The following is a 20,527-nucleotide window of genomic DNA, read 5'->3' on the forward strand; positions in this document are numbered from 1 at the left end:
TGGGAAATGAACTTTTATCTTGAACAAAGGCAATTGAATGGAGTTTGATCACTTGAAAACTCTATTGTTTCTTCTGAAGTCTAGTAGTGTATTTACTGTCATGCAGCTTATTCTTGTTTTAGCACAAGTTATCTAAGTTAGTTATAGAACAATTAAATATCTGTATTTATATCAACATATCAAATTATTTTAATAACGGACTATACATTTCGATTAAACTGGGATCTAACCCGTATCTCATTATTGGTAAATATTTTTATTGCAGAACATGAGTTTAAAAACATTTGGCTCATTAACTTTTGAGGTAAGGTATGATCATTTGGAGATGTCCGCCTTAATATATGAATTCCATGTATTCCACTTAGACACAAACTGGAGCGTGATCTTTATATTACAAGGTAGGAATGTACCTCACCGCTTGCCGTGTAACAGGCTTTACTGAGTTACAAGTCTATAGCTCATTTCATTAGCCTACACGTGCAGTCGACGTGTAAAAATGTTATATGATTTTACTCAAGCCTGTTTACAAATTTGTTTGTTCTCTGATTGTACATGGTGAGACCAATGTGAATGCTTGCTAACGCTCAGCCAAATGTGACATGCATTATCATCGTTTTGCTTCTAAAAAATTAAGCTTTGTGAAAAATTTCAAGCCAATAAAACAGTTTGTTCTCGAGATATCGTGTGGATAGACAGACAGACATTCAGATAGAAATGAGTTTTTTTTATCCCTCTCAAGTGACAGACTACGTTGCCGCTCAGCCAATTCCAAAATAAACATTTTCCTCTCTTATACTAAATTCCGGTCAAAACCGGCATTCGCTATTATGATAGCGTACAGTGACGACGCTCCCAGCGAAATAAGAATCTAATGAATGGTGATGGACTTTAATCTGAAAAGATGTACATATGTTGATTGATTGATTGATGTTATAGGGATTAAATCATACATCCATAAGCAGGTAATGAAAACATCTACTTCCGGTAAACTAAGTATTTCAGGTTATGTATGGGATGTAGATTAAGATCCCAAGATCTTTTAGGCCCTAATGAAAAGCCGTTAAAATTCATGGTTAACAAACAAACATATGTTAATAGGCAGACTTTTAAAAAACAAGGGCCTATGACTAAACTAGGCATTAAATTAAAAATATCGATCTTGCTTAGAGTACCCGTGGAATAATACATTTTTTCATCAAATTGCTTTCCCACTTACTTAATGATACGATTTCATTTGTATTCTAAGAATGTACTGAAAGCTTCTATAAATAAGAGAATATCTGATTGTTCACGCATGTACAAAATAATCTGATGGTATATGGTTTTAAAATATCTTTGTTCTTGACTGACCACCGTTTATACAAGTTTATCTCGCCAATACATCATTGGGAGATCTGCTCATTGATTCAAAGAGAATGTCGGTGATGCAATAGCTTTTGTGTATTTGTGAGCAGCTCACTGGTTGATGATTGAGCTCCATGCGTACCAACATGGCGAGATAAAATATTCATCCACTGTCATCTCGGATGTGCCATCAATGACCGCGTCAGTCAAATAGTTGCTACGCTTTTGGGACTCGTCAAATGAATCACTCAAATGTACATGCATTTGTGGTCATACAGTGTTACGTTATCGATAAACACAGACATAACAATGATTCCGATGATTTTAGCGAGTATTTACCTTAGAATTTAGAGTATTTGCCTTCAGAATTAGATTAAAAGCTGTGATGATGTCTTTAAAATGCTTCCAGTGAGTAATATATAATCCAGTTTTTTATAATGTTCACAATTTAATGTCTAGTTAGTTTATTAGTAAATACTAACAAGCGTGGTTTAATAATACCAAAATTATTATTGAAAGTCGTTGGTATGAAAATAAAACACCACTTTGGACATTTGCCAACGCTATATGTTACAAAAACGGAAACGCAACGTCACTGAAAAACTGAACGTCATATTTGTTTTTACGCGGCATAACGATGAAAAATGTCCGAAATATTTGTATCCTTTCATAATAAAACTGTGGATGACACCTGTCTAGCTTATATTCATTTCAGGATAACTTATGTCGATGTTGCTTCAAAATGCATTTTGTAGTTACATTATCAATATCATCTGCATTTACACATTCGTTATAAAGTAATAAATGATGTTGGTTTGGTGCTTAGAAACCTGTATCATTATCCCCTTTTTCTCCTTTTAAGCCTTATTATGTCCGTCCACATGGGCCACTGGCGTGTGCAAGAATTCTAGTTTCTTCATGTACGTAACGGACTACGTAATGTGACACATACGTTTCTAAATATAAAGCTGTAGAAGTCTGAAAGAAATAAAATTTATAATAAATACATTGTCAAGAAAAATATTTATAAAGTAAGAACACTAAAGTGTAATTTATGGGCAAGGAACAAGACGATACAAAGTGGCAAAAATTTGGCCACTACGATATGTAGCAAATCAGGAAAGCTGTACTACAGTAAAATACGATTTAATTATATCTGCATAATTTTGGTCCATCTAATACAAGGTAGGAGTAAGGCACACCACATGTTTAGTTGCATGCAAAATTTCAGGAGTACAGCTCATTTTATTGGACACATGTTTTAAATGCCATATGATTGCACTAAGTTTGTTTACAAATTGATTCATTCTGTGATGATATCGTTACCATAATCGTTTCCCATAAGACCAATGTAAAAATGTTGAAATTCAGTTAAATTCCATTAAGATACATGCACTATCAAATAACTCTATGTTTCCTACATGGAGGTGAAGTTTTATACAATACTAGCTGTTTCCCGCGGCTTTGCACGCTTTTCGTAAGCTTTGCCCGTGTATGTGCACTTCTGGTTTAATTGAATTATATTCCCAACGCCGGTGTAGAGTTTGCCTTGTTGCCACGATCAAGGAAATATGTATATGTTTATAGCCATTGTGCACGTACCTGTTCTTTATTATAAAGTGGTCTACTTTACGATCAAGCTTTAAGTTCAATCAGAAATTTATCAATTTATCTTAAAGACAAATATACATAATAACTCAGCGCCTTCAAATAGTGTTTGACTATGTAATACACGCAACTGCCTCGTAATTGTAGTTTATAGTGTGCAGGCGCTTTGAAACCTTTATCTCTTGCAGCGCCGCCTGGTGGTGAGTTACATCAATGGGCAAAGCATACAAACCTTCTCCGTGGAAAAATACATATACATACAAATTTTCATAATGGTCGGTCTAATATTTTGGTCTTATTTCATAAAGGACAAAAACAAACATTCATTTATATATATATATATATATATATATATATATATATATATATATTGAAGGCCAAATACAAAATAATTGAATCGTAAAAAGTGAGGGCTCTGTGGTGTAATGGTAGCACATTCACCCGGCAAGTGAGAGATCCGGGTTCGAGTCCTGGCGGAGCAAGTACTTTTTGTGATTCAATGTTTATTGAAAAATTATATATATATTATATATATATATATATATTTCATGTCTATTGGTTAATTTTTTCTCTTGATATATCATGAGAACTTTGACGGGCATAAGTGGACATTTTCAGCTCCTCGAGTGAGACGTTTCACAATCATTCAGCCAGTTATAAATTGCATAGTAATTACGTCCGGGTATATAAAACTGAGTAAGGTTTGAAAGAGGAAGGTTACAATAAAAAATACACATCGCAGTTGAAACGAATCATAGATGTTTTTTTATACATGTAATGGGTGAATAATAGGTGTAACTGTAGTAACCATTTCAGTAATATGTAATAATAATAAATCAATCAAAATTGTTTAACATTTTCTCTATAAAAATCGACCTTGGTAAAGTTACATAAACAAGTAAATGTCGCTGGCTTGGAAGTGCACCAGGTTTCACATACGAGTATAACAGATATTGGAGTCGTCTGTGATGTACTCTGTCACACAATAAGAACAATAGGCGACTACTACGGCCCGTGTATTGTATTGTGACGTAGCTTTGATGTTCGTGTTACAGATGATATTAGATTCCTCCATAGTGTTCTTGAAATTCTACTTTTAGGACGGATAATAAAAAAATATTTCCTTTAATAAGTTTATTTGATCGTAAAAATCTATAACAGCCATTGTAAATTGCACTTTTACTACTTATAAAATGAGAATACCTGTAGCTATTCTACTATTTTCAATTTCGTTTACCATTTTATCACCACCAAATTTACAATTGACCAAAAGATTCTGGATCAGGATCGTGGAAAATGGTTGGTATATCAGAGATAAATTATTTGAAAAAAAAGGTACAGATTCAAATATTGTTCCCCTTCTCTCTTATTTAATTTACTGATCTGATTCTTGTGATGAAATTAAATTTAAGTGATGCAAAACTTTCCCAGTTTACGTTTTCTTACAATCTTGACAGTTTCATATTGATCAGTAAATGCTAGTGAGCACATAAGAATTTTAAAATTTATTCGAATGAAACCATTACAGAGATAGTATGTATACATAAGGCTTGAATAAGTCTGTTGGACGGACAAATCAAATAAAAATTCACAAGATGGCGACATTGACATATGTGTAAAACATCTCGTCGATTTCACAACATGGACCTAATATGAAACGTTTTAAAATACGTTGAGCTATTTCAAGCATCTTTTATTTATTTAAACTCATTTATTAGGCACCGTACAACAAAATGGATACTTTTGAAAATACTTAGGTCATATAAAACAATATTTGTTCTTACATGTTTTTTGTAAGGTTTAAGATAGTTGTTGAATAATGTTAAGTTATTTCAAATAAGTATGTTTTTGATATTGCAATGATTGCAACCAACAAGGTCAACGATTTTAGAAACTGTTTTATATGCTTCCATTGTAATCTTTTAAGGTTGCAAAATGATGATGTTTGTAAATTGTTTGTGGGTTTATCCTGACCATACCGTCAATGTTGTACAAGTAGTTAACCATACAAACATCATTTAAGTTTAATACTTCGAGATGGCACCCATCCATAAAATGTTTGCCTTTCTGAACTTTGCCGAAATGGATATTGATGAAATACTGAATAATATTAAATAAATAGTTTCATGATTGCTAAAAACGCCAAAAAAACAATCAGTGATAGAGACGGGAACATTCATTATCAGATTTGCAAATATAGTTATATAGTTAATATTTTACTACAAATATTTTGTAATAATAAATGTGAATTTACAGGTCAACTTTTCGACGCTGTAATAGAGTTAATCGTAAAGTTGTATTATAAAAATCTATATCATAATCTTAAAAATACAGTATTCGCCTAGATATATTACAAATATTACATTTTGTCCAATAGATTCTTCTTAATCTAGAAACTTTGAATTGTATAAACGCAAAGTCCATTTTTTCGTGAAATCGATAAAGTTATTTCCTCTATGAAAAAAAACAAGTTGCTAGCCGCGACACTTTTGATGGAGGTCAAAGCAATAGGAAATCAAAAGGGATAAAATATTAAAAAATATTAAACAGTTATTTTTTCAGAACACAGTATTAATAGCTTTATACTTTCATAACTAACTGTCAGACATGACAATTAAAGTAAATCTGTAAATGTTACAAGTGCAACGTTTACGTTTAAAAGACGTAATTTTAGATTTCTGTATCTTCCATTATATTTTTGTTATAACCATTACAAAAATGAATATTGAGTTTTATCTAGTTCATCTTTCTCTTAGTGCAGCGTCTTAAATCTGACGTTGTCACAAACTAGACTCCTGGAATCTGGGGTCATGTTTGTCTGAAGAGATAAAAATATAAATAGAAGGCAACGAGGGAGCTCAAAATGAACCCTTTGCAACGTTTCGACATAAGAGACAACTAGAGCACAAAATAAGGTGCAAAATTGAGTGCACATCGATGTTACAGACACGATCTCTTAGCACGATGGAGTAACCGAGTATTCTACACGTAACTATGGTGAGACGGTTTGATTCAATTTGAACATTGAGTTTAGCTCCAGTTCATCTTCCTAACGTACCTAATGTATGACCAAAATGACCAAAGTACATAAAATGTACCTTCCATTCCATACCCTTCCATTATCGAGAATTATAAAATCCGGTATATTTTTTCAGTGTATCTTTATCACGATTTATAAAAAAAATACTTGTTACCAATTAATAATTAACACAATTGTAACCAAAAAGCTTTATTTTAAATCAGGTAAAATTGTCAAAACTGTAATGCTATATTTTTAAAACAGTAGGCAGACATAATAGTTGTAAAATTATCCATGCATATGTAATTAATGAAACTTAATTGCATATACGAGGTAATGTAATAATAATAATGTAATTGCATATATGAGGTAACATGAAATAGAGAACTTATCAAACACTATTCTTTCTCCGTTGGCGTATTTGATTTTAAATAGCAATGTTTTTAGATTTAATGAAATTGATATATACAAATTACTGCGAATTTTAAAAGTTTTCTATGGCAGGATAAGCAATTCAAAATATTACAGAAGCGACGATTTGTCGATTTAGCAATGTATTGTGTTATAGTTCTGTACATGAAACCTTACGCATTAAGATTAAGATTAACATTTATGAAGCTGATACCATTATACTACTTTCGTATAGATATTGTAAAGAAAATCGAGTTTATTTCGGTTAGCTAATAAATGCATTTTTTTCAGGAGCTATAAACGATTTTTTATTCAAAAATAAATAATAATGTCTTTGTACAAATTCTGATAAGAAAACAGGTTTGGTAATCTTCCTTCTAAAATGTATTTTATTGAAAACACTCGTTTAAGTATGCAACTGGTTTGTTGCATTTCAATATTCTAAATTAACTTATCCTCCATTTATAATCAACAGTATGATGCTAAAATAAGTATAATACTTACAAAAGTGTTTGAATTAAAAAGTTGGTGTCGGTCAAAATTTTACTTTTATTGTGCTTATCAATGAAGAAGTGTTATAATATGAGAAGTTTAAAATCAATTCAATACACAACTTTACAGCTTCTGTTATGCCAGTCGGTATTTTATTGTTTTACGTCTGAATGAAAAAATACAGTGTAGTACACATTCATTGATGGCGTTGATTGCCTTGAATACAATAAAAACACCTAACAGAGAGCTCTTCGGAAAATGTTTACTATGAAGAATGCGGTATTACTTAATAATTATAGTTATAGTGATTAAAATTATAGCATTCCTGTCAATGAAAATTATTAAAAAAGTATTAAACAACATTGTAAAATTAAAACCATGCTTTTTGGTTTGTTGCTAAGTTAATTTATTGGATGGGAATTATTGAATTCTGTTATAAGGATAGCATTATTGAATAGTTAGTGATAAAGCGAGAATTTAAATACAGAAACGAGATTTTTAATGTACTTAAATTAAATATTTCTGTTTAAAAGTTTGGAGCTTTTGTATTCTTCTAGTTGAGGATGTTCAGATTTGAAACTCCGAATTAAAATTACCCTTATCAAACATTTAAAGAGAGTCAGTAGGAAGGTTTAGAAAAATATAGGACCCTCCCATACTTTAGTAAGAATAACACAGTAATTAGTAGTAAATATAGTTTAAATGAGTTTTAGCGCATTCTACAAATACAATTTGTGATAATAACTTATTTTTGTCCAATTTTCAGTGCCTTTAAAGTGATATATCACATAATTTATTTTGGTAGCAACAAATGTTTAAAAAATGACACCCTTCTCTAGCTTCGACACGTTTAGGGACGTGTTCCGAATTATGAAATGATTTTTTGAGTCCCTGGGGTTATGGAGAAACAAAAAGCGTTACTCTTAGTTGGTATGATCACTACACATACCTACCACATGGGCAATGAGCCCCACTTTGTATACAAATTTTATTTTTAACGAAGAAAAATATTTTTTTGTATTCGTGTTTAGGTACTATGAAAGTATTTACATACGTCAGAGTGCATAGTAAAACAGATGATTTATTGATTGATTGATCATTGCTATTAAATTTGATAGGGTTGTTATATAAACTACCAACAAGGATTGTTATTCTTCAGGTGTTAAAGAAACTTGCTTAGCAAAAAGCTTACCTACATTCTTTATAGATTTCCGAAGAAGAAACGGAATCCTTCGTTATGTTTTCTATATCATATAAAAAGGAAAAATGTTCGACAGTCTGTTATTATTTTACACACTTCATCGTCAATAACAAGCTTAAAAAAGAACCACCAACTTCTCCGTCTTGATTGGAATCGTTTAACTCTGGTTTTCGTGCAGGTACATCGTACAAGGCATCGTACTCGGGCATCGTACAAGGCAGTAATTAAGCACACGTGGCTGCGTAAGCCAGTAATCCTTCTGATCCACAAGCCATACATGTTCCCATGTCAATCAATGTTAATGTGAGGTAATAATACCTCGAGCTCTCTGGAGGATCAATTTTCAGCAGATTAAGTAACCTTTAAAACTTCGTGCCTTCTGAAGAGTTTTACAAAGTAAAACCATAAATAATAAGATTTAAATTAGAGAATTAAAAAATATTTAATTTTAAAATTTAATACGTTTTGTTGAAGTTGAGAACATTTAAAAAAAAAACCTAGAGTGGTGATGGAAATTTATAACAAGCGAAATAGCTAGAATTTATTGGTTCAACTCCGTAAACAATCTGTATCCGGTTACGAGTAAAATATAATCTCTAAATACGAGAATCTCGTATATAAAAAACTTGAAAATGAACGGAAATGGCGAATGCGTCCTGTTATAATGTACATTGATAAATACACTGTACACGCTGTATTGGAGTTAAGTGGTGGTAAAAATGATTTATTTATTTTAAGATGAATTTAAGTTAATCAAGAAAACAATATCTTCATTTCTTGAAGAGCCTTAGGAATTACCTGAAACCAAAGTACTTATCTGACAGTACTGTAATCACTATCTTCTCTTTCTGTAGACTAGGAAGGAGCGACCACAACAGGTGTCTCTATCAGGCTTTGCTGGAATTGGTTGCATACAAAATTTCAAGGTCATAACTGAATTTGTTCTTGAGACATCCAGCGGAAATCAAACACACGCGCAGATAGGTAGACAAGCAGAAGTGGAATTATGCCAGAACCCTTAAGATATGTAAGCAATGTACAACATAATTTCAAGTTTATAGCTCAAATCATACTCTAGATATTACCCTGAGTTCTAGGCTTTGCTACCGCTCAGCCGCATCGCTTGAAGGAACATTTACTCTAGGGAAGTTATAGCATGACCGGTGGGATGCGCGTGAGGGGTGTAGGAGTTGAGCGCGTGGAGGCACAATCTAAAGTAGGGGAGTGAATACGGTGCTACTAACCCTACTGAGAGTTTTCAGCTCCCGGCTCATAGTGGTGGCGGGAGCCGAATATTGTAGTGTTTGCCAACATTTCTAGATCCTTATGTTCTTACCACGGTGGTCTTTTATGATGAGCAATTTAGTATAGGAGACCTTGAGAATATTTGAACATTTCTAGACTCTTTTGAAGTTACGGCGACGGACTTTTATGACGGGGAATTCAATACAGGAAATCTTGGAAATATTGGGAACCGGATGTACGTGATCTTAACAATGACTATGTTCTGCCGAAATTGTGTTCATAGCTCACCCTTCTTAATGAGTTCGCAGTAGAGATACCTGGTGGTAAGAAAGGGTTCTCATAAATTGGGAAAGGGTAGGAATTTATATTATTCTTGATCTCCAACGACGACAACAGTTCAGAATTGTAATTGTTACGCTTTGTTAGCCATTAAAATTCAATTTATCATATACTAACCGTGTAAGCTTCAGGATTTACGATAGTAGATACAATTATACACTACAAAATTTTTCAACTGACATAGCCTAGCTGCTAAATTAAAAATTAATATAAAACTGGTTAAACTAATTTTTCAATATACACAGTAGAATAAGAAAAAACTCAGTTTTATCTACCAACTTGTATCAAGTTAATGTAATGATGTATATACTTAAAATAACAATAACGCTAACGATCCACACGCAATAGTTAACATAACAAAACCCCGTTGTCGATGAAAATTATTTATTGTTCTTCGAACTACACCCAAATAAAAATTGTCCAGATTACTTTTAGTATGTTTGCGTTTTCTTACTTTGTTGGGCGTACTAAAAGAATTGCCAATTGGACTTATTTGTTTTCCTCCTTCAAAATTCGTCTCAGCGTACTTTCAGAAATTCCAGTTGCCTCTACGACACGCTGTTGAACTTTCTTCAAATTTATAAGTGTGTTGGTTTCTGCTTCCCGTTTCATAAAATGGGAAGCACTTCTCTTGCTTGGCCGTGTATAACCTTTCTACCTCCAATTTTACTTTTTACATTATGATCCATTTCAAACTTTTTACTTAAAACGTAATGAGCACAACGCAATTAATTCACAAATTGTATTACAACTCGTGAATTGGCACAAGCGAATGTTTTTTGGGCGGCACGTATAGAAGACTGGAGACCGAAGTTCACAAGGCTAAATACGGCAACAGACTGAGCCGCTCCACCCCCACCACCTTAGTTCCGTCTTTGCCTACGGCGCATCTCGAAGTACCGGTCATGCTATAAATTCTCTACTATACAATGATCGAACTCTATCGTGTTTATGTAATAGTAAGCTCCAATATATAAACCACCATGTTTGTTTCAAATTTGGTTTATTCTATACTTTTCTTGCTGTCATCATGGTTACCCATAAAACCAACGTATAAATGTTCGCTAACGTTTAACCAAATCCCATGAAGTTGCCGATTCTCATTTAGAAATAAAGTGAAGCTTGATTTTATAATTCAAGTTCGTTCTCGAAATACCTTGCTGAGAGGCAAACAGAGAGACTGAAATAAAATGTTTCCAGTCTCTTCAGTGACCGAAAGATCAGCCGAAAAAAATATTAAGGAGACTGAATAGTAATATTCGTCAATTGAAGGTATCTCTGTTCCTGTTTATAAACATAAGTTTAACATATTTGCAATTATTGAAGATCTTTGAAGACCTTCTATAAAAACTTATAGTTGTCCTTCCATGTGTCCGCCTTTGAGTAAATCTTGGAGAATAAATATTGAGGTGTGTCTTAAAGGGTTTAATCTTATTCAATACCAAGATTTTCCTAAAGCAGTTCCAAATCAAGGATTTGAAAAAAAATCAACCCCTTATGTCCGAGAGACGAATATCCGCATATAGGCCTTTGTCCAAGTTAAAAGTACATTTACCTTCGAATCGATCGAATGCCAGAGTGTTAAAACTAAAAAGGTTCCATCCGTCAGCAAATCTGAGCAAGAACTTTTTCGTTACATTCTGTCGATTTCTTCAATACTGTATCAATCTATTTTAGTTGCAAGGAATTATTCAGAATTAGCTAATGCAAATAACTATTTACCGAGGCATTCCAAGATAAAACCAGGGAATAGTTATTTCTACCTTTAGAACAATGTTTTAGTTTACCGTGAAGATCTTAAACCTATAAAAGACATCTGTACAAGGAATCTCACGAAATCCAAATTTAAACCGTAAAATCTATATATCCTTGTGTAAGAAATATTGGCAGAAGAAAATGTGTCAAAGAACGAGAGGAAAGTACTAAAGTGAAAAATATTTTTAGACTTAAAGAAATTTTAACCTTTCTAGATTGTTATTTGTCATGTTTTTTCCGACAGTTGACAACACTGAGCTATTTTGAGTGTCGAATTCAGGGGTACTACTTGTTGATATACCACATGGGGATTTGTACTTTTGTGTTATTTTAACGTGATGTTTAAAAGAATGGAAGAAAAGCGTTTCATTATATAATTTTAAAATGAAGTCAAGATGCCTAACATGTGGCTTAGCAAAGTTTCAGAAATCAGCTTAATACAGACGAAAATGTATTGCTAAGTTTTTGATTACTGAATTACTGTTTAAACGATTCCAAATGAAACCATTTTTTGGGAGAGCACCTACAGCCTTAGATAAAATGTTTATAAAAATGTGTCTTTTCGATGTTTTGTTATTGTTGGAAACTTGAAATTTTAATCTTTGAAATTTTTGGGTCTGATTGGATTCATGTTCGATAACCAAGCCCTGATGTCCTAATCATACCTCTAACAATATGCCTAAAATTAGAATTTTTCCTAATTTTTCCGCGCACTTTTTTCCAGACAAAGTAATACAATCTCGGTCTAGTGTCATGCGCGCTCGGTCCCTGGTTCAAAGTACTGAAAGTGCATACTTACCATGCCTTTGTCAATGACGACGGCGGTCTCGATGTACTTGGTAGCTTCGCTGACGTCCCGCCGGTACCGTGTCGGAGCTGCCTCGCCGACGAGCGCCGCTACATGTTTGGTCTGCTGAGTGTTAGCCATCTCCCACTTTAGTCTAGGCAAGTTGGCACACCCCTTGTTCGGCTTCGTCTTCGCCTCGAAGATCACGTGAGGGTGTTTCTGCTAACAGAAGCATCGCATTAAATCCATTTCAGCATCCCTGTCAATGCTAAGAGGTCAATATTTAGAACTAATTTAATAAATTTAGATTTTCAACGGATTTAAATTCCTAAGAAGGGGCAACTACATTGATTGTACTAATTACGCAAGAGATAAACCGTTCATACGGACGATGCGCTGAGGTCTGGCGGATTATTTAAGTTATTTCTAGTGCTGCGCCTTTTAAATTTGATTTTTACAGATCAAAAGTTACTACGTAATCAGCCTGAGCCTCTTACTCTACAGATGGCAGTACGAGCGCTCATTCTTCCCGCGCATCAGTTTATAACATTGGATGAGTTATCTCTTGTGTAATAATTACAATGCAAGGTTTTTTCTTATGAGAACAATATTATACCACACAAACTCTTAAGTTCTTATTTTTTCTAATCTTAGAATAATGGGATGGATCTTATTAGATTTTCTGGTATACTAATAGAATATCAATAAGATGTTTTACAAAAGAGTAAATATTGTTTTTCTGAATTAAAAATAAAAATATGAAAATAAATAAAAATTTTATGGATGCGAATTACTTAAATCCTAAAATGAGTCATCCTACACATTTATACGATTGAAGGTAAGAGCATATACGTTTTTGAAGTTTGATTTAATTATTCTTATGCCGTTAAACACGAACTAGTGACTTATCAAGCTATCAATATATTAAAATTACAACTGCAGACTTTACACGGGGTCCCATTTGAAGCCGAATTCTGTAGAGTTGATATAATATCGCTTCTTTTATTTGTATTACGGTATTTTTTATTTATCTTATTAATTATATATTTATATGAAATCAAATCATTGCTATACCGCAGCATATAAGGGGTCAATGTTCAATGAATATTTTTCTCAAACAGCTTAAAAAGTGTCTATTATCTATAAAAGATATTGAAAAAATCCTTTTTAAAATTAATATTTGATTAAATCTAATCTGTTTTCCATTTATTATAATAATGCATCATTTAAATAGTGCCTCTTATATGATCATTTTGTTCTCCATATTTATTTGTTTCATTTTTACATGTAGGCTAAGTTGATTATTTTATAGTTAAGATTTTTTTATAAATTTAGTAGAATTTCACAAACAGGTTTTAAAATAAATAAGTTTTGATAAACATATTACTGTATTGTTTGTAATGCTGCGAGTTTTCTGTTCATTTGATAATATTTATCACTCAAAACAGGCTTTGCCTTGGAATTTTTTCTTTATATCTCATAGTATAATAAAAATGTATAGTGTAATAGTAGTTGTATGTTGTTGTGGTTGCATATGTATGTATTGTTTATGTGTACATGTAATGTTTTTTGGTCAGTCTGTGCAATATTATAAAAATTGTATATGTAATTTTTTATTTGTGAGAAATAAAGTTTCTTTCTTTCTTTTATTGGTTCAATATACATACCTTGTACATTACACGTCAAGTAATAGAGAATATATTATAGATTGAACAGTTTATAAGGACTCTTGTCTAAACGAACAAAACGCTACTTCATTTTCCACAGAGGATGGGCATAGATTATTCATTTTAACACAAAGATTATGGGAATATATCATCCCAGATGTCACACTGTCATGTTTAATAATATTGAATTCTGATCATTTCTTGAAGGATGAATGCATAATAGAATGTGTTGCGAATGTTGAGAAGTTCTTCCTCACAAATATACAGCACTCGAATCCCACCAACCAGGCAAAAGTGATCATGTTCAGAGATTTAAAAATAGGTTTGCTAAATCACACTTTCTCAGGTGTTTAATGGCGGAAGACATCACTTATACATTCTGAAAATTCTTCGAAAACTGGTTACAATTTGGGTTTTATTTCTTGAACTATCGAAATGAGTTTTAACAAATATTAGAGGTTTTTATTGCTATTAAAACCACATAGGCGTAAGTATTATTCAAGTTAAGTATTATTTTAAATTTTTTAGTATTTTTTAACTAATCTTGTACAATAATGCGCAATGTAATTGTCCTACGAAATCTTAATTAGGTTTCATAGAGCTGTGTTACATAAAAACGTCTTGTCCGTAAATTGAAATAAGTTCTGTTTGAATGGAAAATAAACTTCCAACTTCCAACGAATATCAAGCGATCCATGATATACTTCATAAAAGTGTTTTATATAACAAAGCTTTGTCCTGTTACGTGACTGAAAATGGTTCTGTTTGAATGGGAAATAAACTTAGAACTTCCAAAGGTTATCAAGCGATCCATAATAGGTATCATAAAAGTGTGTTATATACAAACATTTCATCTTGTTACGTGAACTGAAATCGGTTCTGTTTGAATGGAAATGAAACTTCCAACTTCCAAGGTTATCAAGCGATCCATAATAGGTTTCATAAAAGTGTGTCGTATAGAAACGTTTGGTTTTATCCTGTTAGGTAAACTGAAAACTGTTCTGTTTGAATGGAAAAGAAACTTCCAACTTGCAAAGATTATCAAGCGATCCATAACACGTTTAATACAGGTATGTTGTATAGAAATAGTTTTATCATGTTACGTGAACTGATATCAGTTCTGTTTGAATGGAAAAGAAACTTCCAACTTGCAAAGATTATCAAGCGATCCATAACACGTTTAATACAGGTGTGTTGTATAAAATAGTTTTATCATGTTACGTGAACTGAAATCGGTTCTGTTTGAATGGAAAAGAAACTTCCAACTTCGGAGGACTATCAAGCGATCCATAATACGTTTAATACAGGTGTGTTGTATAAAATAGTTTTATCCTTTTACGTGAACTGAAATCGGTTCTGTTTGAATGGAAAAGAAACTTCCAACTTCGGAGGACTATCAAGCGATCCATAATACGTTTAATACAGGTGTGTTGTATAAAATAGTTTTATCCTTTTACGTGAACTGAAATCGGTTCTGTTTGAATGGAAAAGAAACTTCCAACTTCCAAAGATTATCAAGCGATCCATAATACGTTTAATACAGGTGTGTTGTATACAATCGTTTTTATCCTGTTACGTGAACTGAAATCGGTTCTGTTTGAATGGAAAAGAAACTTCCAACTTCCAAAGATTATCAAGCGATCCAGCCTCATGAATTACGGATGCCGTCTAAGTAGGCTGTGTGAAATCTGCTTGAAAGCCTTGCTTTTTCCAATCGCGTTTAAAGCTCTACCTTAAAAAAATTTCAGAATTGGAAGCAATAATGATTTAAGTAACATATTTGAACTAAACAGAACTTTGGACTACCTCGTACTATTTTAAATACTGGAGTAACTAAGCTTTAACCAAATATTGGAGTTCATATGAAATAGGATTGCTCTAAACGACACTTTCAATTACGCATTTAGGACATATATTCTGTGATGGGACTGGAAATTGAATGTTTAATAAATAAGTTTTAATCTAGTGAGTTGTGCTTTTAGTATTTAACACTGTCAGGTGTTCTAAAAGCCGATTGACCAAGTAAAACTGATTTTAAAACATTCACCTCAATCCACAAGTTTTAAACTTTCTGAAATAGTTTAGGAATGAATAATATAAATAATTATTTATGATAGGTTTTGAGTTTTAGAAGTCTTATTTTGCAGACTGTAATATAGGAAAGAATTGCTCGTTGAAGCATCTTAGGATAAAAATGCCACATCACAATGTCAAGGAAGCCAACCAGTCTTGAGTATCTAGACATTCTTGCACATAAACATTCATAGCTCTTATGAAAAATAAATACTATCATGAAAATAACGGTTAAATCAATTAAACATATGGTTGCGCTGTCACCACACAAAGTGTAAAAAAACAGTTGATTACATTTACTAAGATTGGATTTTTCGCTTCTTTACAGACCAGTGGGGCGTAGCCTGGAAGAATTTCTAAATAAGAATAGATCTATATTCATACCGTAAGGATGTTAAAAATTTCAGTACAATGGGTTGAATAGTTTAAAAAAAAAAAAAAAAAAAAAAAAAAACAAAAAAATGTACTATCGTATTTATGATATTGTTAGGATCCAGAGATTAGAGATTACTATATTTGAGAAACAAATCCGCATATATCGTCTAAGAAGCATAAATATACTATTTAGAACATCGTATTCCACAATATAAGTTTAAAAGGCTAATATAAGGCAGGTTTAATATAAGTATTAGGGTTAATATAGGGTTATAAGGTTAGTGTAGTATAATCACTACATTTGATATGTACATATGTACAACTTCTATACAAGTTCCATATAATTATATAGAACTGGTTTGTGCATGTATATATATATATATATATATATATATATATATATATATACATGTAAAATGAGAGAACTTTAGGTAACATCAATAAAAACTTTCGCAATAAAACATATATTGCAGCAAGACTGCAAATGTAGAAATCTCAGTAATACACAAGTAGGAAAGTTCATTTCCCACACCGTCGTATGCAGATGCCTCACCTGTCGAAGAGATAAGAAACTTGCAGGTTGCGTAAAGTTTGTACATAAAAGTTGGCCAGATCGGCAACTTAAACTAGAGTCAGATTTACATCCTCTTCGCGGCAGTCCATCACGCCACAACAAGTTGAAATAAACTCCCGACCGCTGTGTAATTCCCAGCTCGGGAGTTGGCGAGACAGTTGCTAAAAAGGCTAAACTTTTATGGAATTTTAAATAAAACGAATCCGTCACCGGCTCTGCCATAAATGTAAAGTAAGTGTTAACTCCTCTAAAATGTAGACCTACTTTTATTTTTAAACTTTTTAAAATAAGAAGTTATTTAGAAGTTTCCTTCGTTTTAGTGCGGTTTGTTTGGAACTATAATTTATTTGGCAACCCTGCTTATTTCTGCGAGTCCTATAACTGTTTTTACACTGTATTTATTTATTTTATATTGGCTTAACGCATCATTTATATTATTCGTCTTCTATATGCCTGAGAGCTTTGATATAAAAATTCATATTGCTTCATAACAGATTTGGATAATAGAGGTTTGAATTAAATGAAAAAGTATAATTATCAACAGTGACTCTTACTTTGGTCCCATGCAAAGTTAAACAAACTCATTTCTAAACTAAATGATATGGTGAGTTGAAAATGTATATTTTCATTTCATATAAAATCCATTTTGAAATCATCAATTGTAAAATCCGACTGATCTATAAACCTACTCGTTTCTTCCTTTGAAGTTATTTATGGGGATAAGCGATTTAAAAGAATAACAGAATTTTGGATATTAGCTATATTTATACGTTATAAAAATAGAAAACAACTTTTCAGGATTAGGATCTATAATTTTCTTCAGGTGCCAAAAATTACATAATTGTAGCAAAGAACTTTCTTAACTCAACAACAAAACAACTTGTACCAATTATAACCAAGAATTTACTTTTAAACACAGACTGGAATGAATCCAAACAATGTTACTATACAGAATAGGCATACTAAACAATACATGTCATTCGCACCAGAAAATGCGAGAGACCGAGGATTTATTCTGTTGTCATGTTAGTTCATCGGCATATATTTATTAAGTTAAAACTTTTTGTCTATGATTCATCACGTGTCTTAAGTTATTATTTTTTGACATATAAAGAAGAGGATTGATTCCTATCCTCGACTCGTGGTTTAGTATTTTTTAGTTTATAACAATGAAAAATATTCGAAATCCTACTATTGTTTTAAATTTGTTTTATAATATTTTTACATATCAATATAATCCATTTATCTAGGTAGATTAGAGTCAATGTTAGTGGAGAATATATGATTTATAATACAAATGCTTTTATTACAATATGAAACAAAGAGCATCAGAGGGGTTTGTTTGATGAATATATTTTGACTTTAAATAAGCATATTAGATCATATACAACAAAGAGAAATATCAAAATTTAATAAATTTAATAATTAAATTATATCTCAAATTTATATAACATGTTACCAGCATTTGAAAAAGGATAAATGTTCAGAAAAAGATAATTCTTTTCTTAAAATTATAGATATTAATATGTATTTCATGACGCATGGCAATATAGGTTTCCACGATTTTAACAAACAAATCTTAGTTAGTATATTAAATTAATTTTTTAAATACTGTAGGATATATAATAATTACGATCAGATTCAATATTATACTAATGTATGATTGTAAAAACTCGTAACATACCATCATTAAAGTTCACTATTGACAGATCGGGAAAGGGAACTATTGGCGAAGCGATGCCCTTCGTAGAAATTAACACAACCTACTAAGACAAAATTTAGAGCAAAGCCTCATAGCAATCAAAATTAACTCCTAGAGCTCCATAGATGTGGGTATTTAGAGATAATTGGAAAGAAAGGGAGAAATAAAGAATAATGCAGTGGTGTAGTTTGGAGAACGTTAACATTTTTAAAGAATCAAATGAAAAAGTTTATATCTAGATTATAAATAGCATCCAAGTAAGTCAGGTATGTATGAAATATTTTGAACTCGTTTTATTTGTAGGTGGAACGATATACAATTAAAACGTTGCGGGAATCATAAAGACACATTTATTGATAGCTTAGTGTACTGGATTTATTATTAGGGTTTGTTTTACGAGATGTACAATTTTGTGAAAGGAACATTTTAGTACTAATGGAGGTAATAGTTCTTTTTGAGTCCAAGCTTCAGGAGGTCTCTGGGACCGCTATAACTTTAAAACTTCAACAACTTCGCTGGCAAGAGTTCAAACTGTGAAGTAAATTCCAAGTTCCCCCGTCCCACACATCTTCAGGCTACATATTTTATGCAAATTCCTCCAGCTCATCAATAAACTTAACACTTTTCAGAAGTTGGCTAATTTACCCGGATAACAGACTCTTGACCCGACATTGTAAATTTCTCTTCGTTCTTCGCTCCAGCCTAATTCAGTTCTACCACTTAGTCTTGCATTGAAATTCTTAAAAGTTGCGTGTTTTAATGAATTGCTGAACTTCCTTCTTCACCGCAGAGTATATTTAATTATGAAGATATGTTTTATTTTTTTTATGGAATATCAAATTAAAATCTGTCTTTTATGTAAAGTTTCATCTTCCATAGCCATTCCGGTTATCATTGTACATCATAACGTAGGATCTGGGTTCGAGTCCTGATTAGGGCATAGTATGAAAATAATCATAGTTGTTTCTAAAATAATGGGATATGTTATTTTGGCCCATATTGGGCTCCCTGTTAGCATCTTAAATTACACATAATAACTAGTGCAACACGCAGCAAAAACCGTTTTATTTAGTACTCTAATATTTTTAATTAAATTATATTAAAAATTATATTCCACTGGTAATTTTGGACTAAATTTTAAAAGACTAAAGTTTCTGCATAAAGTTTGTGCAAACAAACATCAATAAGAAACTAAAATTGTAAAATTGTTAATTGTGAATTCCATAAATGCAAGGAGAAACGTTATTTACTACATAATGTTTTTACACCTTAAGATTAAAAACCGAATGCAGCTTAGTTTACGATTTTAACTACTTAAAAATTAGTCACAAATTTTATTTATTACGTGCATGCCGTACGTACCGAATAAGGTTAATTTGAGGAATCAACAAGAAGAAAAGTGTTTTTTTTTTGTGTGACAAAGAACTGTTCATGATTCATAGCGCATGGTTAAAGATTTGTCAAACCAATTAAATCGGAATTATTGTAACTAATGCATTAATATTGTCATTACATCAAAGTTATTGTAATAATTTCCATATTGTCATGGATAAGTTTGTTAATTGGGCAAATCCTAGCGAAGTAAGTAGATTTTGGGGGATTTATTAAGTACACTCATAGAGCGCTGCACGATTACGGTCATCCAAAAACAATTCTATTGTAGATTTATCGATACATCATTATTAGTTTCTTAATTTAGCCCAATTCAGATTCACGTTTAAATGATAAAAGTATTGCAAATAGGATCGCATATAAGATTTGCAAAATTATTGCAAGTAAGTATTCTTCTTACTTCGTAGGGTAGTTTTCAAAGGACCTAGAGAACATAAATCAATCTTATGAGCTAAGCGTTTTAGCCCAAGAGCGATAGCGGATTTGCATTGTATAAGCACACAATCTGTGATTTAAATTTCTCTTTAAATCAATATTTGTCCG

At 32.0% G+C, this 20,527-nt stretch overlaps 1 protein-coding gene across 1 annotated transcript in view; it reads right to left on the reverse strand.

Moving 5' to 3' along the window:
• The window catches only part of LOC124366753 (disintegrin and metalloproteinase domain-containing protein 11), a 492,839-nt gene that overhangs the window by 204,513 nt on the left and 267,799 nt on the right, over positions 1-20,527 (reverse strand). Inside the window, exon 6 of the mRNA XM_046823354.1 lies at positions 12,214-12,420. Within this exon, the coding sequence (XP_046679310.1) occupies positions 12,214-12,420 (207 nt within the window). The remainder of the gene's footprint in view (positions 1-12,213; positions 12,421-20,527) is intronic.

The sequence above is a fragment of the Homalodisca vitripennis genome, chromosome 7 (assembly GCF_021130785.1).
Source record: "Homalodisca vitripennis isolate AUS2020 chromosome 7, UT_GWSS_2.1, whole genome shotgun sequence".
In the NCBI taxonomy this organism is placed as follows: Eukaryota; Metazoa; Arthropoda; class Insecta; order Hemiptera; family Cicadellidae; genus Homalodisca; species Homalodisca vitripennis.